The 19,930-nt window shown below is 52.7% G+C and overlaps 1 protein-coding gene across 1 annotated transcript; it reads right to left on the bottom strand.

Annotated features, from left to right (window-relative positions):
- Window positions 1-1,243: 1,243 nt before the first annotated feature.
- On the bottom strand, window positions 1,244-18,863 carry Crybg2 (crystallin beta-gamma domain containing 2). The gene is made up of 19 exons (XM_059256170.1): window positions 16,389-18,863; window positions 15,940-15,987; window positions 15,745-15,857; window positions 15,482-15,611; window positions 12,301-12,440; window positions 10,779-10,905; window positions 10,457-10,492; window positions 10,062-10,198; window positions 9,811-9,937; window positions 9,390-9,529; window positions 9,176-9,302; window positions 8,767-8,799; window positions 8,520-8,632; window positions 5,416-5,545; window positions 4,017-4,156; window positions 3,617-3,740; window positions 2,263-2,421; window positions 1,469-1,628; window positions 1,244-1,373 (listed from the first exon to the last, which is right to left on the bottom strand). The coding sequence occupies exons 1-19, from the start codon at window positions 18,861-18,863 to the stop codon at window positions 1,285-1,287; spliced, it is 4,548 nt and encodes a 1,515-aa protein (XP_059112153.1). The 3' UTR covers window positions 1,244-1,284.
- Between the last annotated feature and the right edge of the window lie 1,067 nt (window positions 18,864-19,930).

Below are 19,930 nucleotides of genomic sequence, written 5' to 3'. Positions count from 1 at the left end.
AGGGAAGGTGCTACCAAGGCACTCCCCCAGGTTCCTACCTTAGAGTCACCTTGCAGGGACAAGGACAGGAAACTGTCACCCTCACTACCACCTTTAGCTGTATTTGTTTCACTTATGCCTGAGTATTTGGGAGGGATGAACCCAACTCCCCCCCCCCCACACACACACACACACACTTCTCAGGCCCTCGACACCTCAGGTTCAGACAGTCACCCACCCCATGACCTAGGTGTCTTCATATTGACAGATGCGGGGAAATCATAGATTTTTTGGCTCTGTCTCTCTCAACATTCCCAGCTGGAGTATTGTCGACCCAGAAGCACCCCCATATCTGGGAAGGTTCACGGAAGAGCATCTCATGAGTCACCTGTCCACATATCTTCTATCACAGGGCTAGAGGATGAGGAGGCAAGAGTCACCACCCACACCCACAGCCAGAGAAGGCAGGAAGGACAAACAGCCCCTCAACCACTCTCCCCTGCTGGGCTTGGGGCTGGTGATTGGAGCTGAAAAGCGAGAAGGAAGCCCAGACTGGTCTCCAAAGGCTCCTGCCTCTATGTCTTTCCAGGAACCTGTGCCAACGGAGGACTAGAAAGGGTAACTAGGATAACCTGACCTGTCACCTAGCTAGGGACCCAGCCCCTTCTCCTGGCTTTTCTGACTAAGGCCAAACCTTCAGGCTTTGAGATTTGAGTTGGAAGAAGCAGGGAGGAACCCAAGGACAAGGCTTGTTGGGGTGTCGACCCCCCTCATCTCTCTTGCCATGCCCACTCACACACTGAACATTGAAGTCTTCACCCTTGGACATATCTGTAACTAGAATACTTTGCTCGGCCTCCTCTGTCTGGCCTGGCTAACTCCTCCTCATCCTGTGTGTCAGCTAAGGGTGCTTCTTCAAGAGAGGAAGCCTTCCACTTCTGCGCCCTGAACACCCATCAGAATCCTGCCCTGAGATGGGCAAAAGGGACTCAGTTAATGGTTGTGCCCCGCCCCCACAGCCAGGGAGGCCGAACCCAGTGCCACACCAGTTAGTTTGGTTCTGGAGCTCCCTCTGGTGGCGAGGGGAGGCTGTACAAGGAGGGAAACCAACCTGAGGAGGGGCCAGAAGGGCAACGGGGGGTGGGGGTGGGGGTGGGGGTGGAGGGCCATCTTCCTCCTTGGCAAGGTGCAAAGAGAGAAGACAGGACGGCGTGATAGAAAACAGCTTATGTTACAGCAACAATCTATAAAAAACATCTCATCCCAGCAAAAGTCTCCTGCAGCATGAAACTGGGGTGAATCTGTTCAAAGTACGTGAACAGTCCAGATCTGGGAAGGCCTGTCCTTGGTAGGTTCCCAAAGTACCACATGGTCCCGGTCATAACCTCGGCCACCTGAGGGTGAGATTGAGAGGTGGTTAGGGTGCTGGAGACAGCAATGTTCCCCAGTCCCCTTGGGTGCCCCCTCCCACACACATAGCCTACATTACCCTTCACATCCAGGATCTGGCCTTCAAACATCTGGCTGCAGATGTGACCCAATTCACTGATGCTCCAAGTTTGGCGTGGTAGGCGGCTCTCGGCCCATAGCACTACTTTGGAGCCTGGACTAGGAGGTCCAATCACCTGTAGGCTCATGGTGGGGGCCATCTGAGGCCCCAGAAGATCATTAGATACTGTATTCCCCACAGGAAACCTCCCATGCTCAAGCAATCCTTCATACACTGGATTGTTGTTGTTTGTTTTGTCGTTGGGACAGGGTCTCACTCTGCAGCCTTGACTGGCCTGGAGTTTACTATATAGACCAGGCTGGCCTTGAACTCATAGATATCCAACTGCTTCTGTCTCCTGAATTCTGGGATTAAAGGTATGCACTGCCATGCCCAGCTCGTAAGCTGGTTTTGAACGCTGCTTTTACAACTGTGGCCCTAGGCAAGTCTCTTTATCCCTTTTTAGATTTATTTTATGAGTGTTTTTTTTTTTTTTCCTGAATGTATGTCTGTGCACTACATATACACCTGGTGCCCACAGAGATCAGAAGAGGGCATCAAATCCCCTGGAAAATGGAGTTAGGGATGGCTATGAAGCATCATTTTTGTTCTGGAAACTGAACCCAGGTCCTCACAAAAACAAGTGCTTTGAACTGTGTGCCATTTCTCCAGTTTGCATGAGAAAAAGAGCCCAATCTCTACTTCCTCCATGCATCTTGGATCGCATCGGCCTTCGACTTCCCAAAGTAGGTTGGCAAACCTGGAGCTGAGCAGAACCAGTTCCGGAATCATACCTGGTTCTTCAGCAGTCCATCTTCATAGTACCAGACGCAGCTGCCCCCGGCTCGGGGCTCAGAGACCACTACACGGCCTGCTTTCATGTCTTCCACGTGGTCAGGCACTGCCAGGAATCCCCCTAGCGCTGCATTCCAGAGGCGGAAATAGGCTCGGCGCTGATGGTAAAGAGAGGCTGAGAGACTGCATGCAGCCAGGGATGGATGCCCACCCCCCCCAACCCTGGACCCCCTAGGAGACCCACACCCCCAAACCCTCCTTGCCTCCAAACTTTTCTCGACCCTGCTTATACTTTTTTTTTACACACTCATACTGAGGGCACATGTGTAACACATGTGCATAGTTCTGTGACCACAGACACCTACACATGTACCTAGGGAACCTTGCAGATATACTTGCAGTCCGCAAGGAGGCACAGTTTACAGAAGGCACAAGTAATTCCACAGGTCCATGCAGTCATCACATTCATACATCATAACTGACACAGATCCTATCAGTCTGCTCAGTGCCAAGTACCTATGCTTGCTCCAGGTACAGCTAGCTGATTGTAAGAATACAGACAGACAGACAGACAGACAGACACACACACACACACACACACACACACACACACACACGGAAACCACGATCCCTGGAGCGACAGTGTTTGCCCAAGACTGCAAATCAACTCCTTGTCTACTTCCCTGGGCCTTTATTTCCTCCCAAGTCAGACATATTTGCTAGGATTTCTTCCAGAATTGCTGTCCTAAGAGTCTGTAAACAAACAGACTAAACACATGCCCTCGTACATGGATATATATGCTCAGAAGGCTCTCAGGCAGAGGCATGAGCAGGCACACGCACACACACACACACACACACACCCATGCCCATACACACAAAAACATACAAATCTCCTCCAGAGTACTTAGAAGCATGACCTCAAATGACATACTCTTAGATGGGCACATGTATATGTGCATACACACACACAGACACACAGGCCACAGCCATATCCTAGAAATACATGTGTGCAGAAATGAAGTCAACTTCTTGACAAGCAGGTACAGACACGCACCCTCACAGGCAAGCTTCATGCTTCCCAAAGCCAAATGTGCCGACCACTGGTAAGTGGTACATGAGATGATTTTCAGTTCTGGGTCAATCAGCCTATTGCATATATCGTATGGTCCTTGAGGACAAGGACAAAGTTGTTTCGTTTTCAAGTTGATTTAGAGGAATCTACTGAGATGACGATGTACGACGAAGCTAAGGACAAACCGTGACAGAAGGACACAAATGTCAAGCTTTGAAACACACAGAGGTACATGGGGACAGGCACCCCCAGAGGCACTCACAATGACTGCTACCTACCTGCTTGATGGGGTAGAGGGAGCCCACCCTCTGGGTACCACTGTAGGTCAGCCAGTTGGTGATCTCGCAGCTACCCACTAGCCACTGTCGTCCCCGGAAGTCACTGTGCTCACACACTACCCAGCTGCACCCAGCCGATGCCAGAGACACAGAGGAACACAGACAGACAGACAGACAGACAAGGCACAGGTGTTAGAAGCACTGCTTCCTCTTCCCTCACACTAGGAAGAGGGCCCGCAGTGGGAGGAAGAGGCTAATAAGTAGATTTGGGGTTTTCGGGACCCAGCATCCAACCAAGCCCTGAGAGCCAGAGGCCCTCAGTCCACATTACTCTCCCTCCTTCCTGGCCTGGAGTGGGGTCCCCAGCCACTGTCCACCCAACCCTGCCCCCCCCACTCACACGCCGCCCTTGACGCGCACAGACAGCACATGGTTATTGAAGCCCTCAGCCTGAAGGCTTCGAACCTCCGCGGTCAGCTCGATCTCCTTGCCCTCGAAGCACTCCAGGCCGAAGAGGGACAGGGAAGGCTCTGAAAAGTGCTGGGGCCAAGAGAAGGAGAAATGAGGCCATGAAATCCACCAGCTCAGGCTCTGTCCTACAATCCCAACCCCTGTACCCCAGATCTGCAGGCCTCCTAGCTCCTGAGGATATTACTATCAGCAAGATCCCCAGATTTTCAGTCCCGGCCCGTGAGAGACTGGCACCCGCTCAACCCAAATCCTCTCTTTGAAACATTTCTCGCATGTATTATTTTATTGTATTTTTGAGCAGGGATCTCACTAAATTGTTCAGACTAGTCTGGAACTCAGTGTGTTAGCATAGGCCTTAGCTTCCTGAGTCCTGGGGTTCCGGCATCACTGTGCTGGCACCCCTAAGAACTAACAGCCAGGCTGGAAAACTGGGGGCTCATTTGACATCATCTCTTGTTGAGGTCATCTCAATGATGATAACTAATAATCACATCAATTAATAACCAGCCTCCTTTAATTGTGGCTCACTGCAGGCCAGATCCTTGGAAGAACACTTTTTCCAATCTCATTCCAGCCCCTCAACAACCCAAAGAGGCAGGTGCTATCATGATCTCTGTTTAGCAGAGATAACACTGAGGCTGGAGAAGGTGAGACCAAGGACTTGAAGGCCCAGATCTGGGCTCCAGACCCAGGTCTACCTTAACTGGCCTCAGAGCCCAGTGTATGTGGTGGTAGGGCCTCAAGCTGCATAGCCAGGCAGCCTGCTCTGTCTGCTCCCAGCTGTGGAACCTGGAGCAAAGCAGACTGGCTCTGGGACTTAGTTTCCACATCAAAAATAATGACAACGAACCTTACAAAGCTTTGAAAAGGGTCACCCAGCAACTGCCAGCACTCTCCTGGCCTCCACAGACACTTCCACCATCACAGTGTACATGTGGCTCCCGTCAGCCTCCTCCCAGGAACGCATATTACCTCTATTATGGGTCACTGAGGCAGCCTCCCCCTGCCTTGCCCTTCCCGCCTCTCCGCTGCAGAGCCAGCTTCCCAGTTGACCCTGACAACCATCTCTGAATGGGCCATCAGCTGGGCAAAAGCTGGCCCTGCCTCTCAGGCACTCTGAGTGTCAGCCTCTCCCATGCCAGCATTGCCACTGAGCTGGATACACCACTGTCACCTTTAGGTCTTGTATCTAACTAAGTTTGGTGTTTCTGGACTATTTCAGTGAATGTTCAGTAAACAGCTGGTCAGTTGAGCTGGCTTAGGAGCCTCAGAATCAAGGTCACCCTGAGAGTCTGGAAGCCATTGCAGGGATAGAATAAAGAACTCACCAAGGGAACCTTCCGGAGAGAGCCCAGGACCGTGGAGGCCAGACAGCCCATGGCTGTGAGAGTGGGGAACTCTCCCTCTGACACAATGTGCTGGTCAGCCTCAAAGTTCTTCTCCTCAAACAGGACCCAGCTGCAAGGGAACAGACAGGGGAAGGTGATACCAGAACCTAGTTCAAGGCCAGCCTGGTCTACAGAGTGAGTTCACAGGACAGTCAGGGCTACGCAGAGAAACCCTGTCTCAAAAAACCAAACCAAACCAAACAAACAAAAAACTACTAAGTTCCTGCCAACTGTGGTGTTTGTGTGTGTTCTCCAAAGTGAGGCCAGGCTGCCAGACCTCTCCCCGCCATGTCTTCAGCTAGACAGATTCATGTAGTCTAAAAGCCGTGAGTCGTGAAGCCTGAAATTTGTCTTCTGACCTCAGGGCCTTGGCCATTAGCCCCAAACCAGCTGGCAACCCTCTGTTTCCAGACCTTCTTCCTCCTGCATTCCTGCACATCCAGAATTATAGCTCGTCAGATAAAACTATTCAGCTTATTCGCATTAATTAATTATTTTTTTTTTATTTTTTTTTATTTTAAATGCATTTATTTATTATGTAAACAGCATATGTGACTGCATGCCAGAAGAGGGCACCAGATCTCATTCAAGGTGGTTGTGAGCCACCATGTGGTTGCTGGGAATTGAACTCAGGACCTCTGGAAGAGCAGTCAGTGCTCTTAACCTCTGAGCCATCTCTCCAGCCCCATTAATTAATTATTTATTGGGACAGGGTCTTACTATGTAGCCCTGGCTGTCCTGTAACTAACTCACTTTGTAGATCAGGCTGGCCTCGAACTCAGTGACTGTGCCTCCTTGAGTGCTGGAATTAAAGGTGTGCACTACCATGGCTGCTTATTTGGATAAATTTATCATCTTAAAAGGACTATAGAAACAACAACAGAGAATTAGGACTCGGGTGTGTAGCTCGCTGTTAGGATGCTTGCCTAGTATATGTGAGGCCCTGGGACCAACCTTTACCCTGGCAAACAAATACAGAAAGTGTTCCTAAAGATTAAAAACATGTTAAATTAATCTAACTATATACAGGCTTGTGACATCATCACAGACAAAAGTGACTATTTCAGGGCACAGAGAGATGGCTCAGAGGCTGAAAGCACTGGCTGCTTTTGCAGAGGACCTGGGATTGGTTGTCAGCACCCACCTGGTGGCTCACAACTGCCTGGAACTCCAGCTCAGGGCATCTGACGCCCTCTTTTGGTCTCCACAGACATTGCATGCACGTGATACACATACCTTAACATACAGGCAGGCAAAATAATTCAAACACATAAAATAAAAATAAATCTTTTTTAAAAAGATTATTTCACACTTCTTTCAGATTTTCTTTTTCCCACATGTTCCAGGCTGGCCCCAAGCTCACAACACAGGCAAGGGCGACCCTGAACTCTTGCTTCTGCTCTCCAAGTGCTGGGATTAAAGTCACGTGTCACTATGCTCAGCCATGTCTGCTTGGTTTTGCTCTTTTGAAATCAGGTCTCAGAGCCCAGGCTGGCTTCACATGCGTGATTCCACCTCCTCCATCTCTAAGTCCCAGGGATTAAAGGGGTGTCCTACTGTATGGGCTTCAGATGTCTTTAAAAGGTGGTTTTCTGACTACTACGAACTATGTAGCTGTATGAGAATGTCCCAAAGACAAAAAGAACCACAGGGAACCTCCACAGATCTCAGTGGCTCCATTCTGGGGAGCAATAAAAGCATAATACTTTTGAAATACTTAGCATGCAGATTATAATGCATTATTGGAGGCGTGGCCTTATTGGAGGAAGTGTCACTGAGGAGACAGACTTTGAGGTTTCAGAAACTCAATCTAGGCTAGAGGCTCACTGTCTCTTCCTGCTGCCTACCATCCAGATGTAGAACTCTTGGCTACTTCTCCAGAATCATGTCTGCCTGTGTGCTACCATGCTTCCTGCTATGATGATAACGGACTAAACCTCTGAACTGTAAGACAGTCCCAATTAAATGTTTTCCTTTATAAGAGTTGCTACGGTCATGGTGTCTCTTCACAGCAACAAAAACCCTAACTAAGACAGACAGGCACCATGTATATGCCTGAGGTCAAAAGAGGGCATTGGATCCCCTGGAACTAGAGTCACAGATGGTTATAAGCCACCAAGGAGGTGCTAGGAACAGAACCCAGGATCTCTCCAGTAGCAACAAGTGCTCTTAACCATGTGAGCCATCTCTCCAGCCCCCGTTTTTAATTATCTGTACATGGGTGTGTGTGGGTGGTGGTGGGGTTTATGTGCATGTGAGTGTAGGTGCCTGAGGAGCCCAGAGGCTTCAGATCTCCTGGAGCTGGAGTTACAGGTGGTTGTGAGCCGCCTGACGAGGGTGCTGGGAATCAAACCTGGGTCCTCTGCAAAAATAGCAAGTGCTCTTAACCAATGAGTCACCTCTCCAGCCCTGAAAGTTTCAGAAAGTTTGGAAGGGGTCAGGTGTTTTTTTTTTAAGTGTGTGTGTGTGTGTGTGTGTGTGTGTGTGTGTGTGTGTGTGTAAGAGACACTGTGTGTTTGGACATGCACATGCCACTGTACTCATGTGAAGGTCAGAGGGCTTTCAGAATTTGATTCTCTCCTTCCACCGTGGGACCCTGGGATTGGATTTAGGCAATCACACCTGCAATTGCTTTTACTCACTGAGCTGTGCCACCAGCCTCGGATTTCTTTAAAGTGCAGTTATAAATGGAACAAAAATGTTTGTTGTTGTTTAAGACAGGGTCTCGTGCAGCCCAGGGTGGCCTTGAACCCCTTATGTAACTGAGCTAAGGTTAGCTTTAAACTGATCTTCCTGCCTCTCCCTCCCAAATGCTGAGATTACCGGCATGTGCCCTTTGCTCAACTTGGGGTTCTTTATACTATCTAGTATCTCCAGAGTTATATTTCGTATTAAAATGTTATTCTATTTGTTTTAAAGTTGAATGACTCAGGACATAACAGTTAATCAGCTAATGTTAAGGAAGGAAATCATCTGAAAGGTGTATCCTCGCCCTCCTCCTCCCCGCCTCCCTGTCCCTGGCCTCTCCCAGCACTCCTGCTCACCTGCCACCATGGACCCGGCACGACTGGGGATGGAAGGAAGCGGGCAGAGAGGCCTGGTCATCCTCAAAGGAAATATGGTCGCCCAGAAAGTTGGGGCCTGAGAAAAGCTGAATCTGGAGACAGAGAGATGAAGAGGTGAGAGCGAAGGGTGAGGAGTGGGGTAGGGGGAACGGCCAAGGGAAGAAAGAGAGCTTTGCCGGGCAGGCTGTCAAGATCCCACCAGATCCCCGCGCAGCCCCCTCCTTACCTTCGAGACAAAGTGAAGATCGCTCTCCCCAACCTGAAGGGAGAGATTAACGCTGTGACTGGAGGAGGAGGCCAGCGTCGAGCCTAGGCCCTTGAGTTTCAAAACCGTTGCGGCTATACAGCCGTCCTGCAGCTACAAGCTCCACCCCTCCTAGATGCCCCGCCCCCAAGAGCTCACGCCCTCCTCACCCCGTTCCTCCACCTAGGCCAGTCAGTCCAACAGGTGACTACAGCGGTCTAAGCCCTCCCGTCTCGGCCCTCAATGCCACGCCCACCCTCCTATCCCCTCCCCTCCTGGCCACGCCCGTCCTCCGTCCAGCCTTGCCAAGCAGCCCGGGCTTGCCAGCCCGGCCCCGCCCACCGTCTCGGCCCCGCCCCCGAGGCGACACACCCATCGTTCTGGCACACACCTGCACAACGGGCTGAAGGGAGCCAAGGGCGCAGTTGCCGGAGCCCCAGTCGTCGCAGTTGCGGTACACACCCTTCTCCAGGATGTACTGTTCGCCGGAGAAGCCCACCTGCTCATAGGCCACCCACCTGCAGGGAGGGCGTGGCTTGGGTCGGCGAGGGCGGGGTCGGCACTGCTCCTGGGCCCGCCCTGCGCCTGGGGCGGGGATTACTCACACGCCACTGAGCACGTGGATGGCTTGCGTGCTGGGTCCGTGCTGAGCTAGCTCCACGTCTGGCAAAGCGGAACTCACCTCCACGCAGTGCCCCTGGAAGTCCATGTCCTCAAACAGCACCACGGCCGGGTCTCCAAAGTCCTGGCCCCCCCCGCCCCAGAGACAGTCAGGTTTCTGCCGTACTCTGATGCAAACCCCTGAGAGTGCCCAGACCTCAAGGAAGCAGCCCACCCTGGGGATTAGGTGTGAGGGGCAGGTGTGTTCTGGGGAAGAGCCTTCAGAGGGAGAGAGACTACCTCTGGGGGTGGATGGGGGAACCCTGCCAGGAAGAACGGGCAGAGAGGTGCAAATTCTTCCCTTAGATTGTGCTGGGGAAGTTGGGGTGTTGCCAGATAGAAAGATGGCCAGTTGCTCCTGCTCACCGTCCGGATGACCCGCAGGGAAGTCAGGAACGCATCGTAGCCTCCCCAGTGTGACCAGTCAGCGTATTCGCCCTCTTCCAGCAGGTACTGGTGGCCCCGGAAGCCCTCTTTCTCGTACCCTACCCAGCTGGGGGAAAGGGAAAGATGAGCAAGGCACCCATGCATAAGATAGTCCACTGTACACCCGACAGCCTTAGTCACCCTCAAGGAAAAGCCTGCAGGGACAGGGCAAATGGAAAAAAAAATCTCACCAGCCCCCAAGAATTCGCAGGGACCCCACCGAGGTCAGCTGGGGACTCTGGCTGTCCTCTGGCTGCTGAAGGTTGTAGATGTCTCCGCTTACTTCCCAGCTCTGCCCCTGAAAATCTGGGGCCTCATATACCACAGCCTGGATGAAAGGGGTGTCAGGGTGACGGATGTTGTTTGGACCCAGATGCAGAGAGACCACCTTCTAGGAACAGCTCTACACAACAGCAGCCTGAAGCCTCTGACCTGACTCACACACCAGGGCCAGCGTCTAGTGAGCCCGTCAGGCCTCCCCCCAGGCGCAGCGCCTGCCCCACAGGGCCCTTATCTCTGGTCCAGGCTACGGCGACTACCCCTCAGACATCCCAAATACCCTCTGACCTTGAATTTGTCCCCTTACCTTGGGCTCGTCTGGCTTCTCCACGCTTGGGCAGCCCTGCAAAGGAGACATGGCTGAAATGCTAGCCCAGACGTGCTTAAACACAGACGAGGCTGGAAACCCAGGATTTTCTTGATCCTTAGACTCCTAAAAACTGCAAGCCCCATCGCCTCCCTTGTCCCACACCTTGGGCTAATCCTCCTTCTCCTCTAGTCCAATTCCTAGTAGAGCTCTGGGGCACTGAGTCTCCAATAGTTATTCCCCCATCTCCTGCCCACAGATGCAGGGCCGCCCCATACGGGACTATGGACAGAGTGGCTTGTGGGTGTCCCCCACTCCTTACCAATCTCATGGACTTTAGTGAACCCACAGTGGGGCCTGATGTGCCCCAGGCCTCCAAGGTAGGGTACTCTCCAGGCTCTAGGATATAGGGAGTGTCTTCAAAGAACGGTTTGGGGTATAGCAGCCACCTGGGGGAAAAACAGAGAAGCCACTGAACTCCTTGGGACACAGACTTGGAATGGAAGGGCAGGTTTAGAGGGGAGGACTGGCTTCTGAGGGAGGGGGCTTGCACAAGAATACTAGAGAAGACGTCCCAGGCCTCTCTCCATTCTAGAACAGCCTGTCCTTGGTATCCCTTCCTGTGGCTGGCCTTCTCCACTTACACAAGGCAGTGAGTTCTTCCTTACACACCCCTAGTAGTTCAAAAGTTCAAACCCCAAGCTACACACAAGCCCACGATCTTCCTTCCTTGGTGACTCCTATCTTTCCCCTCACTGGTTATACTGGCCAGGCTGGATTTTTTGTAGTCTGATCCTGGGGATGGGACCCTGGACCTTATACTTGCTGAAAGTGCTATTCTGCCACTGAATAGTCCCAGGCCAAGCCTTTTGTTGTTGGTGGTTTTTTTTTTTTTTTTTGAGACACAGTCCAAGGTGGCCTTGAAATCCCAGCAATCCTCCTGCCTCCACTTCCCAAGTGCTGGGATTACAAGCATGGGCCTAAACTTTTGAAGCTGTAGCTTTGACTACTGACTCCTCACATGCTGTTCCCTCTTCCAGATGGACTCCTTCTCCAATCATATAGTGCACAAATACTTAAGGGTCGACCCCTGTTTCTGCCACCGGGATTACAGAACTGACTAAAACATACACACTGAGACCATACCACTCTGAAAGTGCTAGATCAGGTCAACAGAACATACAAATTCCTGTCCTCCGTTAGTTTAGCTTCTCGGCTAGCTCATCCCAACTGAGGCACCACCTCCTCCAGGAAGGCTTCTAGGACCACACCCAGCTCTCCACCTCCACCTCTTCAGCTGGTTTGATAGGCATGTTCCTGCAACCCTGTGCCCCCCTCCCCATTCCAGAACATTCTAGGTGCTATTGCTGGCTGTTAACCTGCCTGTCCCCACCAGAAGAGTGAGCTTTTTTTTTAAAATAATTTATTTATTTTTATTTTATGTGCATTGGTGTTTTCCCTGCATGTATGTCTGTGTGAGGGTGTCAGGTCCCCTGGAACTGGAGTTACAGACAGTTGTGAGCTGCTATGTGGGTGCTGGGAATTGAACCCGGGTCCTTCTGGAAGAGCAGTGAGTGCTCTTAACCGCTAAGCCACCTCTCCAGCCCAAGAGTGAGCTTTTTGTTTCTCTGTTTGAGACAGAGTCTCACTATGTAGGCTTGGCTGGCCTAAAACTCATAGAGATCTGCCTGTCTCTGTCTTCCAAGTGAGTGCTGGGATTTAAGGCCTGTGCCCCTGAACCCCGGCCTCAGACTGAATGCTTTTGTGGAGGACTGTCTATCCTGTCTGCCCTGTGTCCCCAGCATGTGGCACAGTGAATGTCAAAGGGATTCCAGAAGACTCACAGTCCTGCAGTGACAGCGGCAGATGCCACCTGTAGGGGTCTCTCTAGTCCTTGAGAGTCTTTCAAGTCTCCCGTCAGCATCACTTGCTTGCCCTTGAGACCCTCCTCAGAGAACAGGCTGATCCCCGGGGTGCAGTAGTCCTGCGGAGGGAGAAGGGACGTTCAAGCGAAAACTGCACGCTTCTCTGACCCCCTGCTTCCCTGGTCCTCCAGCCTGGTGGGGCTCCCGGGGCTTTTGGAAAAGCCCAGCTGGTTGTGTTCTCAGAAACCAGAAGAGTGTCCTCTACCAGGCTAGCAAACCTAACCCCAGACCAAAGTTCTCAGTGGTACCTTGTTGGACTTTCTGGAACCCAAAAACCAAAGTTCTCAGAATCTGCACAGTGTCAAGGCCATCCCCTCTCTGAGTGGCCAACTTCCCACTTGCTGGAGGGGGCAAGATGGATAGCCACTTCCTGACTCCGCCTTGATGTACAGTACTGACCTCTGTCCAGACTGGCTTTTTGTTCCTGTGGGTGCTGTGTCTAGAATCCACGCCCTTGCAGGTGCTAGGCAAGGTCTCTACCACACCCCGTGCTCCAGGGTGGCTTTTTTTTTTTAATGCAATGTTTCATGTAGTCCAGGTTAGCCTTGAACTCACAATGTAGCTGATGTTGACCTTAAACTTCTTTATTTTTAAGTTAGATTTGTTTGTGGGGGGAAGAGGGCACAAGCATACCACAGCACGTGTTTGGAGGTCAGAGGACAACTTGCAGGAATTGGTTCTCTCCTTTCACCAGGTGGGTCCAGGAGGTCAAACTCAGGTTGTCGGGCCTGGTGACAAGTCACTGAGTCATCTCATCAGCCCCAACCTTCGACTTATTCCTCTGCCTTGACCTCCTGGGTGCTGAGATTACAGGCATGTGGCAATATGCCTGCCTGGTTGTACGTGGTGGCGGGGAATCCAAATCAGGATTCACGGTTGCTGGGCAAGCACCCTACCAAATGAGCTACATTCCCGGCCCGCTCCTCCCACTCCATAGCCAGCCTAGCCTTGGTTGTCTCATCCTGAGGTGGCAGGTTTCTTTGCATTCTGGGTCTTTCTTCCTCACTGGGAGCATTTTCATTGGCTCACTCATTCATCAGATGATAAATCATCTGCTTTGTGCTCAGGCCATATTCAACCTAAATGGGACCGTTTAGTCCCTCAAAGGAGGTTGTCCATATAGAAACAGATAGGAAGGTGAAACCCAGCAAAGTTAAGCAAACATGCCCAGGATCACGCAGCCTGTAAGCCAGACAGCCGAGAACAGAGAAGGGTAGTTTTGTTTAGTGTTGCAACCCAGCACCTCCCACGTGCCTGGCACACAGTAGGTGCCAACTCAGTGCTGAATGAATCATCTGGTTCCAGTACTGTGTGACCTTGGAGCTCTTGTTTGTCTCCTGTGTCTCATGCCCTCCTACACAGGGATGAATTTACCATGAGTGTGCCCACCAACACGTGTGTGTCTGGAGAGCCTCTGACGACTGCCGCCCCTTTCTCCCAGCTCTCAACCTAGTACTAGGTCCTGAGCTTTAGGACCTTAACACCCTTACCAGAGAGAGAAGAACAGCTCTGGGGTCTAGCTGGGTGCAGCGGCGCACACCTAGAACCCCAGTACTTGGGAGGTGAAGGCAGGAGGACCAGGAGTTCAAGATCAGACTCTGCTACATGGTGAGTTGGAGGCTAGCCTAGGCTAACATCAGACATTGTCTTAAAAAAAAAAAAAAAAGTCCCCAGGCGTGTTGGCTCATGCCTGTGCCTGTAAGCACAGCAGTGGGAGGCCGAGGCAGAAGGTCTGTTGCAAGGCCATGGCCAGCCGAGGCTACATAGTAAATTCTAGCTAAGTCTGGGCTCAGTGTGAGATCCTGTCTCAAACAAAACAAAACAACCCCCCCCCCCCCCCCCGACACACACACACCACCAATGGTCTAGCATTGCTCTGCCTCTCTCCAGGGGTCAATATCATTTTGTCAAATTCAGTATCAGTAGTTTATAAAGTTATGCTATGAAAACAATGCTGACCTTTCCGCTTTACAAACACCAAGTTGTGTTGGCTTTTCAAACCATACACCCGTGTCTCAAAAATGACAAGTGTGGTGGCATACAGCTGTCACCCCCGCACTTGGGAGGTTGAGGCAGGAGGATTGTGAATTTGAGACTAATCTATTTTATCTAAGACCTGGTCTCAAAAACAAAAACAAAAACACAAAGACAAAAATGAGCCATCTCAAGGCCAGAAATCCATCCTTCTAATCTCATCATTTTTCTTCCTGGAAGCTGCAAGAGCAATGGTTCTCAACCTGTGGGTCACAACCCCATTGGGAGGAGTAAATGACCCTTTCACAGGGGTCACATATCAGCTATCCTGCATATCAGTTATTTACATTACAATTCATAGCGGCAGCAAAATCAGTTACGAAGTAGCCACAAACGTGATGTTAGGGTTGGGGTTGAGGAACTGTGTTAAAGGGTCGCAGCGTTAGGCAGGCCAAGGACCACTGTGGTAGAGATTCGTAAGTCCCCAGTCTAGCCTATTGCTCTCCCGGGCTCTCTGAGTCTGACTATGAATCTTGGTGGGAAACCCCTACCCAGTTGCCTGGCACAGAGCCTGGCACATAGTGAGGATAAGAGAAATGTCTGTGGGGCTGGCAGGACGGTTCAGCATGTAAAGGTGCCTCTCTCCAAGCCTGATGGCCGGGGTTCAAACTCCAGGACCCACACGGAGGAAGGAGAGAACTGGCCTTCTCAAGCTGTTCTTCGATTCTGCATCCGTTCATGCTGAGGCATGTGGGTGCGTGCACGCACACTCTCACACACACGAACACATAAGTAAATTAATAAAACTTTTAATTAAAAACACGAGAGAGGGAAATGTCTGTAAACAAGTAAATAAATAAGCTCCATGGCACGTTGCCCGGAGTGGTGGGTGCCTCTGGCCCATTTCTGCTCCTCTGACCTAATTCTGATTTAGCGTTAGCTCACACTTCGCCAGCTTGCTTACCCAGGGGCACAGCCCCCACCTACCCATCTGCCTACACACCCCCAAATGTCTTTTTCTCTCAGTGCCTCCAAGGCCAGGAACTTGGAGATACTCGATACTGACCCCCTTTTGACCTCTGCCCCATCACCCCCAGGTGCCCACTCCAGGAACCTGACCACTCACCCGCACAGCCCTCCTCAGGGAGCCGATGCCTGGGGTACTCCAAGTGGATACCAGGGCTCTGAGTTCCACATCTCCTTCAGGTAGAACAAGCTTCTGGCCTTGGAACTCCGGCTGTTCGTACAGTATCCAGCTGTGGGCCCAGAGAGCCAAGGGTCACAGGGTAGGGGGTTGTACCCAGTCTCTGGTGGGGCTCCTACAGGCCTCACCACCTTCCTCACCCCCAGGTTCACAGCCAGGGCCCCCCTCCCTGGACACCTACTTACCAGCCTCGCACCACCCTTACGGAGGCCACAGGGGCCCAGCCTGAGGCATCTGTGGTGTCCCCCCAGACCTCCCTGCTTCTGCCCTGGCAGCCAGGCTCTGAGAAGAGAGTCACCTGGGAAAACACAGCGAGAGTCCTCAGGCCCTGTCACCGGGCACTGCCCCCTGCCAGCCTCCATTTGCCCCCATTCTCCTACCTTCCCAGGTCTGGTGTTCAGCTTGCCTTGGGTCTTCAGTGCTGGGCTCTGGAACAGAGAAGGTGTTCGAAATCTTATGGGGTCACCGCTTCCCCCACACTGCTCTTCTGAGAATCCCATATCCTGCTCCTGACCTCTACCCCAAGGACACAGCCCACAGAAACTACCACCATTGCTCCCAGCTCCCAGGGCCTCATCACCCTGTCCTAGGAGCTGGGAGATGTTCCTTTCCCAGCTTCCAGGCAGTGAGAACCAGCAAGCCTTTTGGAATCTATACATTCCCACTATACTATAGTGGACACCAAGGCCCCAATGATGTGCATTGTCGGGTTCAGCCGAGCTCAGACCCAAGCCTTCTGCCTCCTGGGACCCGGCCTCCCAACACCACTCTCTTCAACCACTCAAGAGGAAGCTGGGTACCTCCCAGGCCCCTCCAAGGTCTCACTCACCCACCCTTCCGGGGGCTGGGTGGGTGCTGGAATCTCTGGTCGTGGCCTTCCACTGCAGAGCAGGGGCAACTGACCGGGCACCTTCCTGACCCCTGGTGCTCCATGGGGTGGCAGAGCAGATAATTTTGACCCTAGTGGTTCCAGTGCAGGGGTGTCCTTATTGGCTGACACCAGATTGCCAAAGAGAAGGCTGCCTCCCAGGCGCGAAGTTGGCCGGTTGCTGGGCTGAGGTTCGGGGCTTTGACCTGCTGCTATGTGCTTCTTCATCATCTCCAGAGGAGAGCAGGAGACCTTGGCAGGCTTGGGTGGGTGGGGATCTGGAGAGGGGCTGGGCCCTGCTTTCCCCTGCCTGCGCTGGAGCTTCTCATCATCGCTCAGATAGGGGTTCTCCAGCTCCTCCTCCTCCTCCTCCTCTTCCTCCTCCTCCTGCTCTTCCAGTGCAGGGCCCTCCTGGGGTCTTGGAATGGATGGCCCCAGCTGATCCTCCTCAATGGCGGGCAGAGTGGCGTACATGGCCAGGTAGGACGAGCGAGGAGCCCGGGGCAATCGGTGAGTTCGGAGGATCTCAGGGGGCTCCATGCTCCGCAGTGTGTCCAGGAAAATCTCCAGGTCAGCAGTCAGGGCTGCTTCTTCCTCCTCCCTGGATGGTTCTGAGGTCGCATTCTCCTCAGCAGAATCTGGGATGAGCTGGGACTCCATGCTGGCCTCTGCTCCAACTGGCTTTGGGGCAGGAGAGCCTTCTAGACTGAGGGACGCATTGACCTCTGAAGAGGACGGAGCAAGGGGCATGGCAGAGCTCTGGAAACTTTCGTTTGGGGTAGGTGACGAGAAAGAGTCCCCTTGAGAATCCTGGACAATCTCATCCTGTTTGGGGGTCAGGGGATTAGGGGCAGCAGGGCCTTCAACAGTCTCTTTCCGTGGAAGAGAATGGGAAGGGCTATCCTGAGGATCCTGGCCATCCTCCTTGACGAAAGGACCTTCTTCTAGACTCTGGACAACCTTGGCTGGCCCGGAGGATGAGGTAGCAGAAGCACCAAAGGCCTGCACAAGCTCTTTTGGGGTATGGGAGTGGGCAGGAACACTAGGGCCGGGAAGTACCTCTTTCTGAGTAAGAACAGAAACAGGCACATTTTCAGGGTCCTGAACAAACTTCCTCTTTGGTGAAGCCGGAGCCGAAAGGCTTTGTGGGCTAGGGACAGCTTTCCTCCTCACAGAGGATGGGCTAGGAGGCTGGTCGGGTATTGTAACCCTGTCCTTCACCACGGGCAGAACAGGGGCCATGGGGAGACCGGCAACCTTCTCCTCCACAGGGGGCAGGACATGAGGTGTGGGCTGGGCTTTGAGGTGTATGGGTACCAATGGCTGCTCTGGAGGATGGACCAGGGAGGAGGCACAGGCCTGGGGCTTGGGAGGTGAGGGTGCTGGTATATGGTTCTGAGAAGTCTGGTTGGGGAGCAGGACAGGACTGGAGGCTCCCTGCAGTCTCGAAAATTCCTCAGCCCTGGCATTCGAGACACTGCCTTGGTCTTGGACTGGGTGGGCGACAGGGACATTCTGGTTCCGAGTGGGGTGATCAACCACAGGGATGGCCACCGGGGCCAAGGTTATGTTGTTCTTCAGCTCAGCCGTGCTAGTCTCAAGTAGCTGTCCCAGGGTCGTTCCCACCGTGCCACCCAGGGCTGAGCTCCGTGAAGTAAGGCCCGTGAGCCTTGGGATTCGGCTGGCAGGAGGGCTGCGCTCAGCTGGTACGAGGTTGCTCAGCAGTTCCAGGGCCTGGCTGCGGCTGGGTGAGCACTCGGCTTTCGGGCTCACCACCACTGCCCGGACCGTTCGGGTCACGTTGCGGCCCCTTGTCAGGGCCTCACCGGACATCGACGGCCCCACACTCACAGAGCTGCTCACTCGGCGGTCCACTTGCCCTCCCACCACAGTGGTGGTGGTGGTCCTCACTGTGCGCGTCACCCGCCATTCCTCACGGTTCCTGGAACCCCCGCTTGTGACACCCACACCGGGATGGGGACTGGGCTCACGTGGCCCAGGCAAGGGCACCAATAACTCAGTCCTAGCCATGGATCCCATGCCTGGTGGTTCAGTTCTGGGAGCCTGGGCACCTCCATCACCCCAATCCACAGCCTCCTGCAGCCTCACCAATGGCCTTTTCTCCTTGGGGGGTGGAATATATTTCTTGGAAAAAATGGGCCGGTGGCTCTGAAAGTTCACGGATCCAGGCTCCTCCCCAGGACCCTGGCAATTTATAGTCTCCTCTTCCTTCTTAGCAAAGCCATTGATTTCTCTCCGGAAGCTATGTTCAAGCACGTCCTCCTGTGGGGCTTCCATCCGGGCACCCGACACCAGGGATACTTTGTGAAAACGGTGTCTGGTCTCTTCCTGGACAGGAGGCCGTTGGCGCCAGGTCAGTGTGGCACTTACCACTCGGGCCTCAGCTCCAACCGGGGTCCCAGCTGTCTCTTCCATGTTGGGCCCCAGCAAAACCTGAGATGTCCTTGTCACACTGTGGCCTGGCTCCCTGTGCATGATAAAAAGGGAGAAAGATGAGCACCATGGAGAAGGCAGGATCCCCAAAAGCAGAGCAACGACCAGGCCGGGACCTGGCTGAGTGGCCTCAGGCAAGTCACATGACCTTTGGGTATTTGTTTCCGTATCTGTAAAATGGATGTGAGACTCTCCGCTCAGAGTCTCTTAGCTGCTCATCTCAACCACTTCCAAGTGATGGCCTCTGTCCAGGTCCCCAGAGGTGAGAGAAGAGAGGATGAAACTCATGGCCCCACTGGCTTATAGAGGAAGGCTGGGTCTCTACCCAGGGAGCTAAAGGTTAAGAAACAGGAAACAACCCTCCTCAAACTTTGTTCTGTCTCTGTTCCTTCAAGCTTTCTTCAACTTCAGGCCTGGAGGACTAAATTCATACTTCACAGGGCTTGTCAGGATCAAGTAGAAGAGACAGAACATAAACTAGCTTTGTAAACTAACGCTGCCTCTGAACTTCCCAGTGTCCCTTTGAAGGTCTGTGACTATACATTGGCAGGTGTGCATGTGAGTCACATGAGAACAGAAGACAAGTCATCACCACTTCTATGGGTCTCAGTAGACCCTACACGTACCCTGGGCCTCACAACACACTTTGCCTCAGATTTCTCTCCCCTGAAGCCATTCCTTCCTCCTGGGTAGATGGAGAAATTGAGGCACAGAGAGGTGCTGGGATTAACGGCATGTGCCATTACACCCTATTTGTGTGTGTGTGTGTGTGTGCGCACACCTGAGTATGTGCCTGTTGTACACCACATGCGTGCAGGAGCCCACAGAAGTCAGAAGAGGGAGAGTCTCATTATGTAGCCCTGGTTGTCCTGGAACTTACTATGTAGACCAGTCTGGCCTCTGTGGAACTCATAGAGATCCACCCGCCTCTGCCTCCCAAGTGCTTGGATTAAAGGTGTGCGCCACATCTGGCCCTTTTTAATATTTTGAGATAGTATCTTGCTATGTAACTCTGGTGGGCCTGGTAGGAGTTATGTACTGTGGTGGCC

The sequence above is a fragment of the Peromyscus eremicus genome, chromosome 2, assembly GCF_949786415.1.
Source record: "Peromyscus eremicus chromosome 2, PerEre_H2_v1, whole genome shotgun sequence".
NCBI classification, from domain to species: domain Eukaryota; kingdom Metazoa; phylum Chordata; class Mammalia; order Rodentia; family Cricetidae; genus Peromyscus; species Peromyscus eremicus.
The sequence above is the reverse complement of the archived record's forward strand: the minus strand, read 5'-3'. Positions and strand labels throughout refer to the sequence as shown.

Bases quoted from the DNA above. Each gene is read 5' to 3' on its own strand.
- Crybg2 (XM_059256170.1), bottom strand. From the start codon at position 18,863: ATGGAAGAGACAGCTGGGACCCCGGTTGGAGCTGAGGCCCGAGTGGTA. The intron at 10,906-12,300 runs GTGAGTCTTCTG...TTTTTCCCCCAG, and splicing joins GCCGCTGTCACTGCAGGACT to GTGGCTGCTATACCCCAAAC. The intron at 8,800-9,175 runs GTGTGTGCCAGA...CTCTCCCTTCAG, and splicing joins CCCTTCAGCCCGTTGTGCAG to GTTGGGGAGAGCGATCTTCA.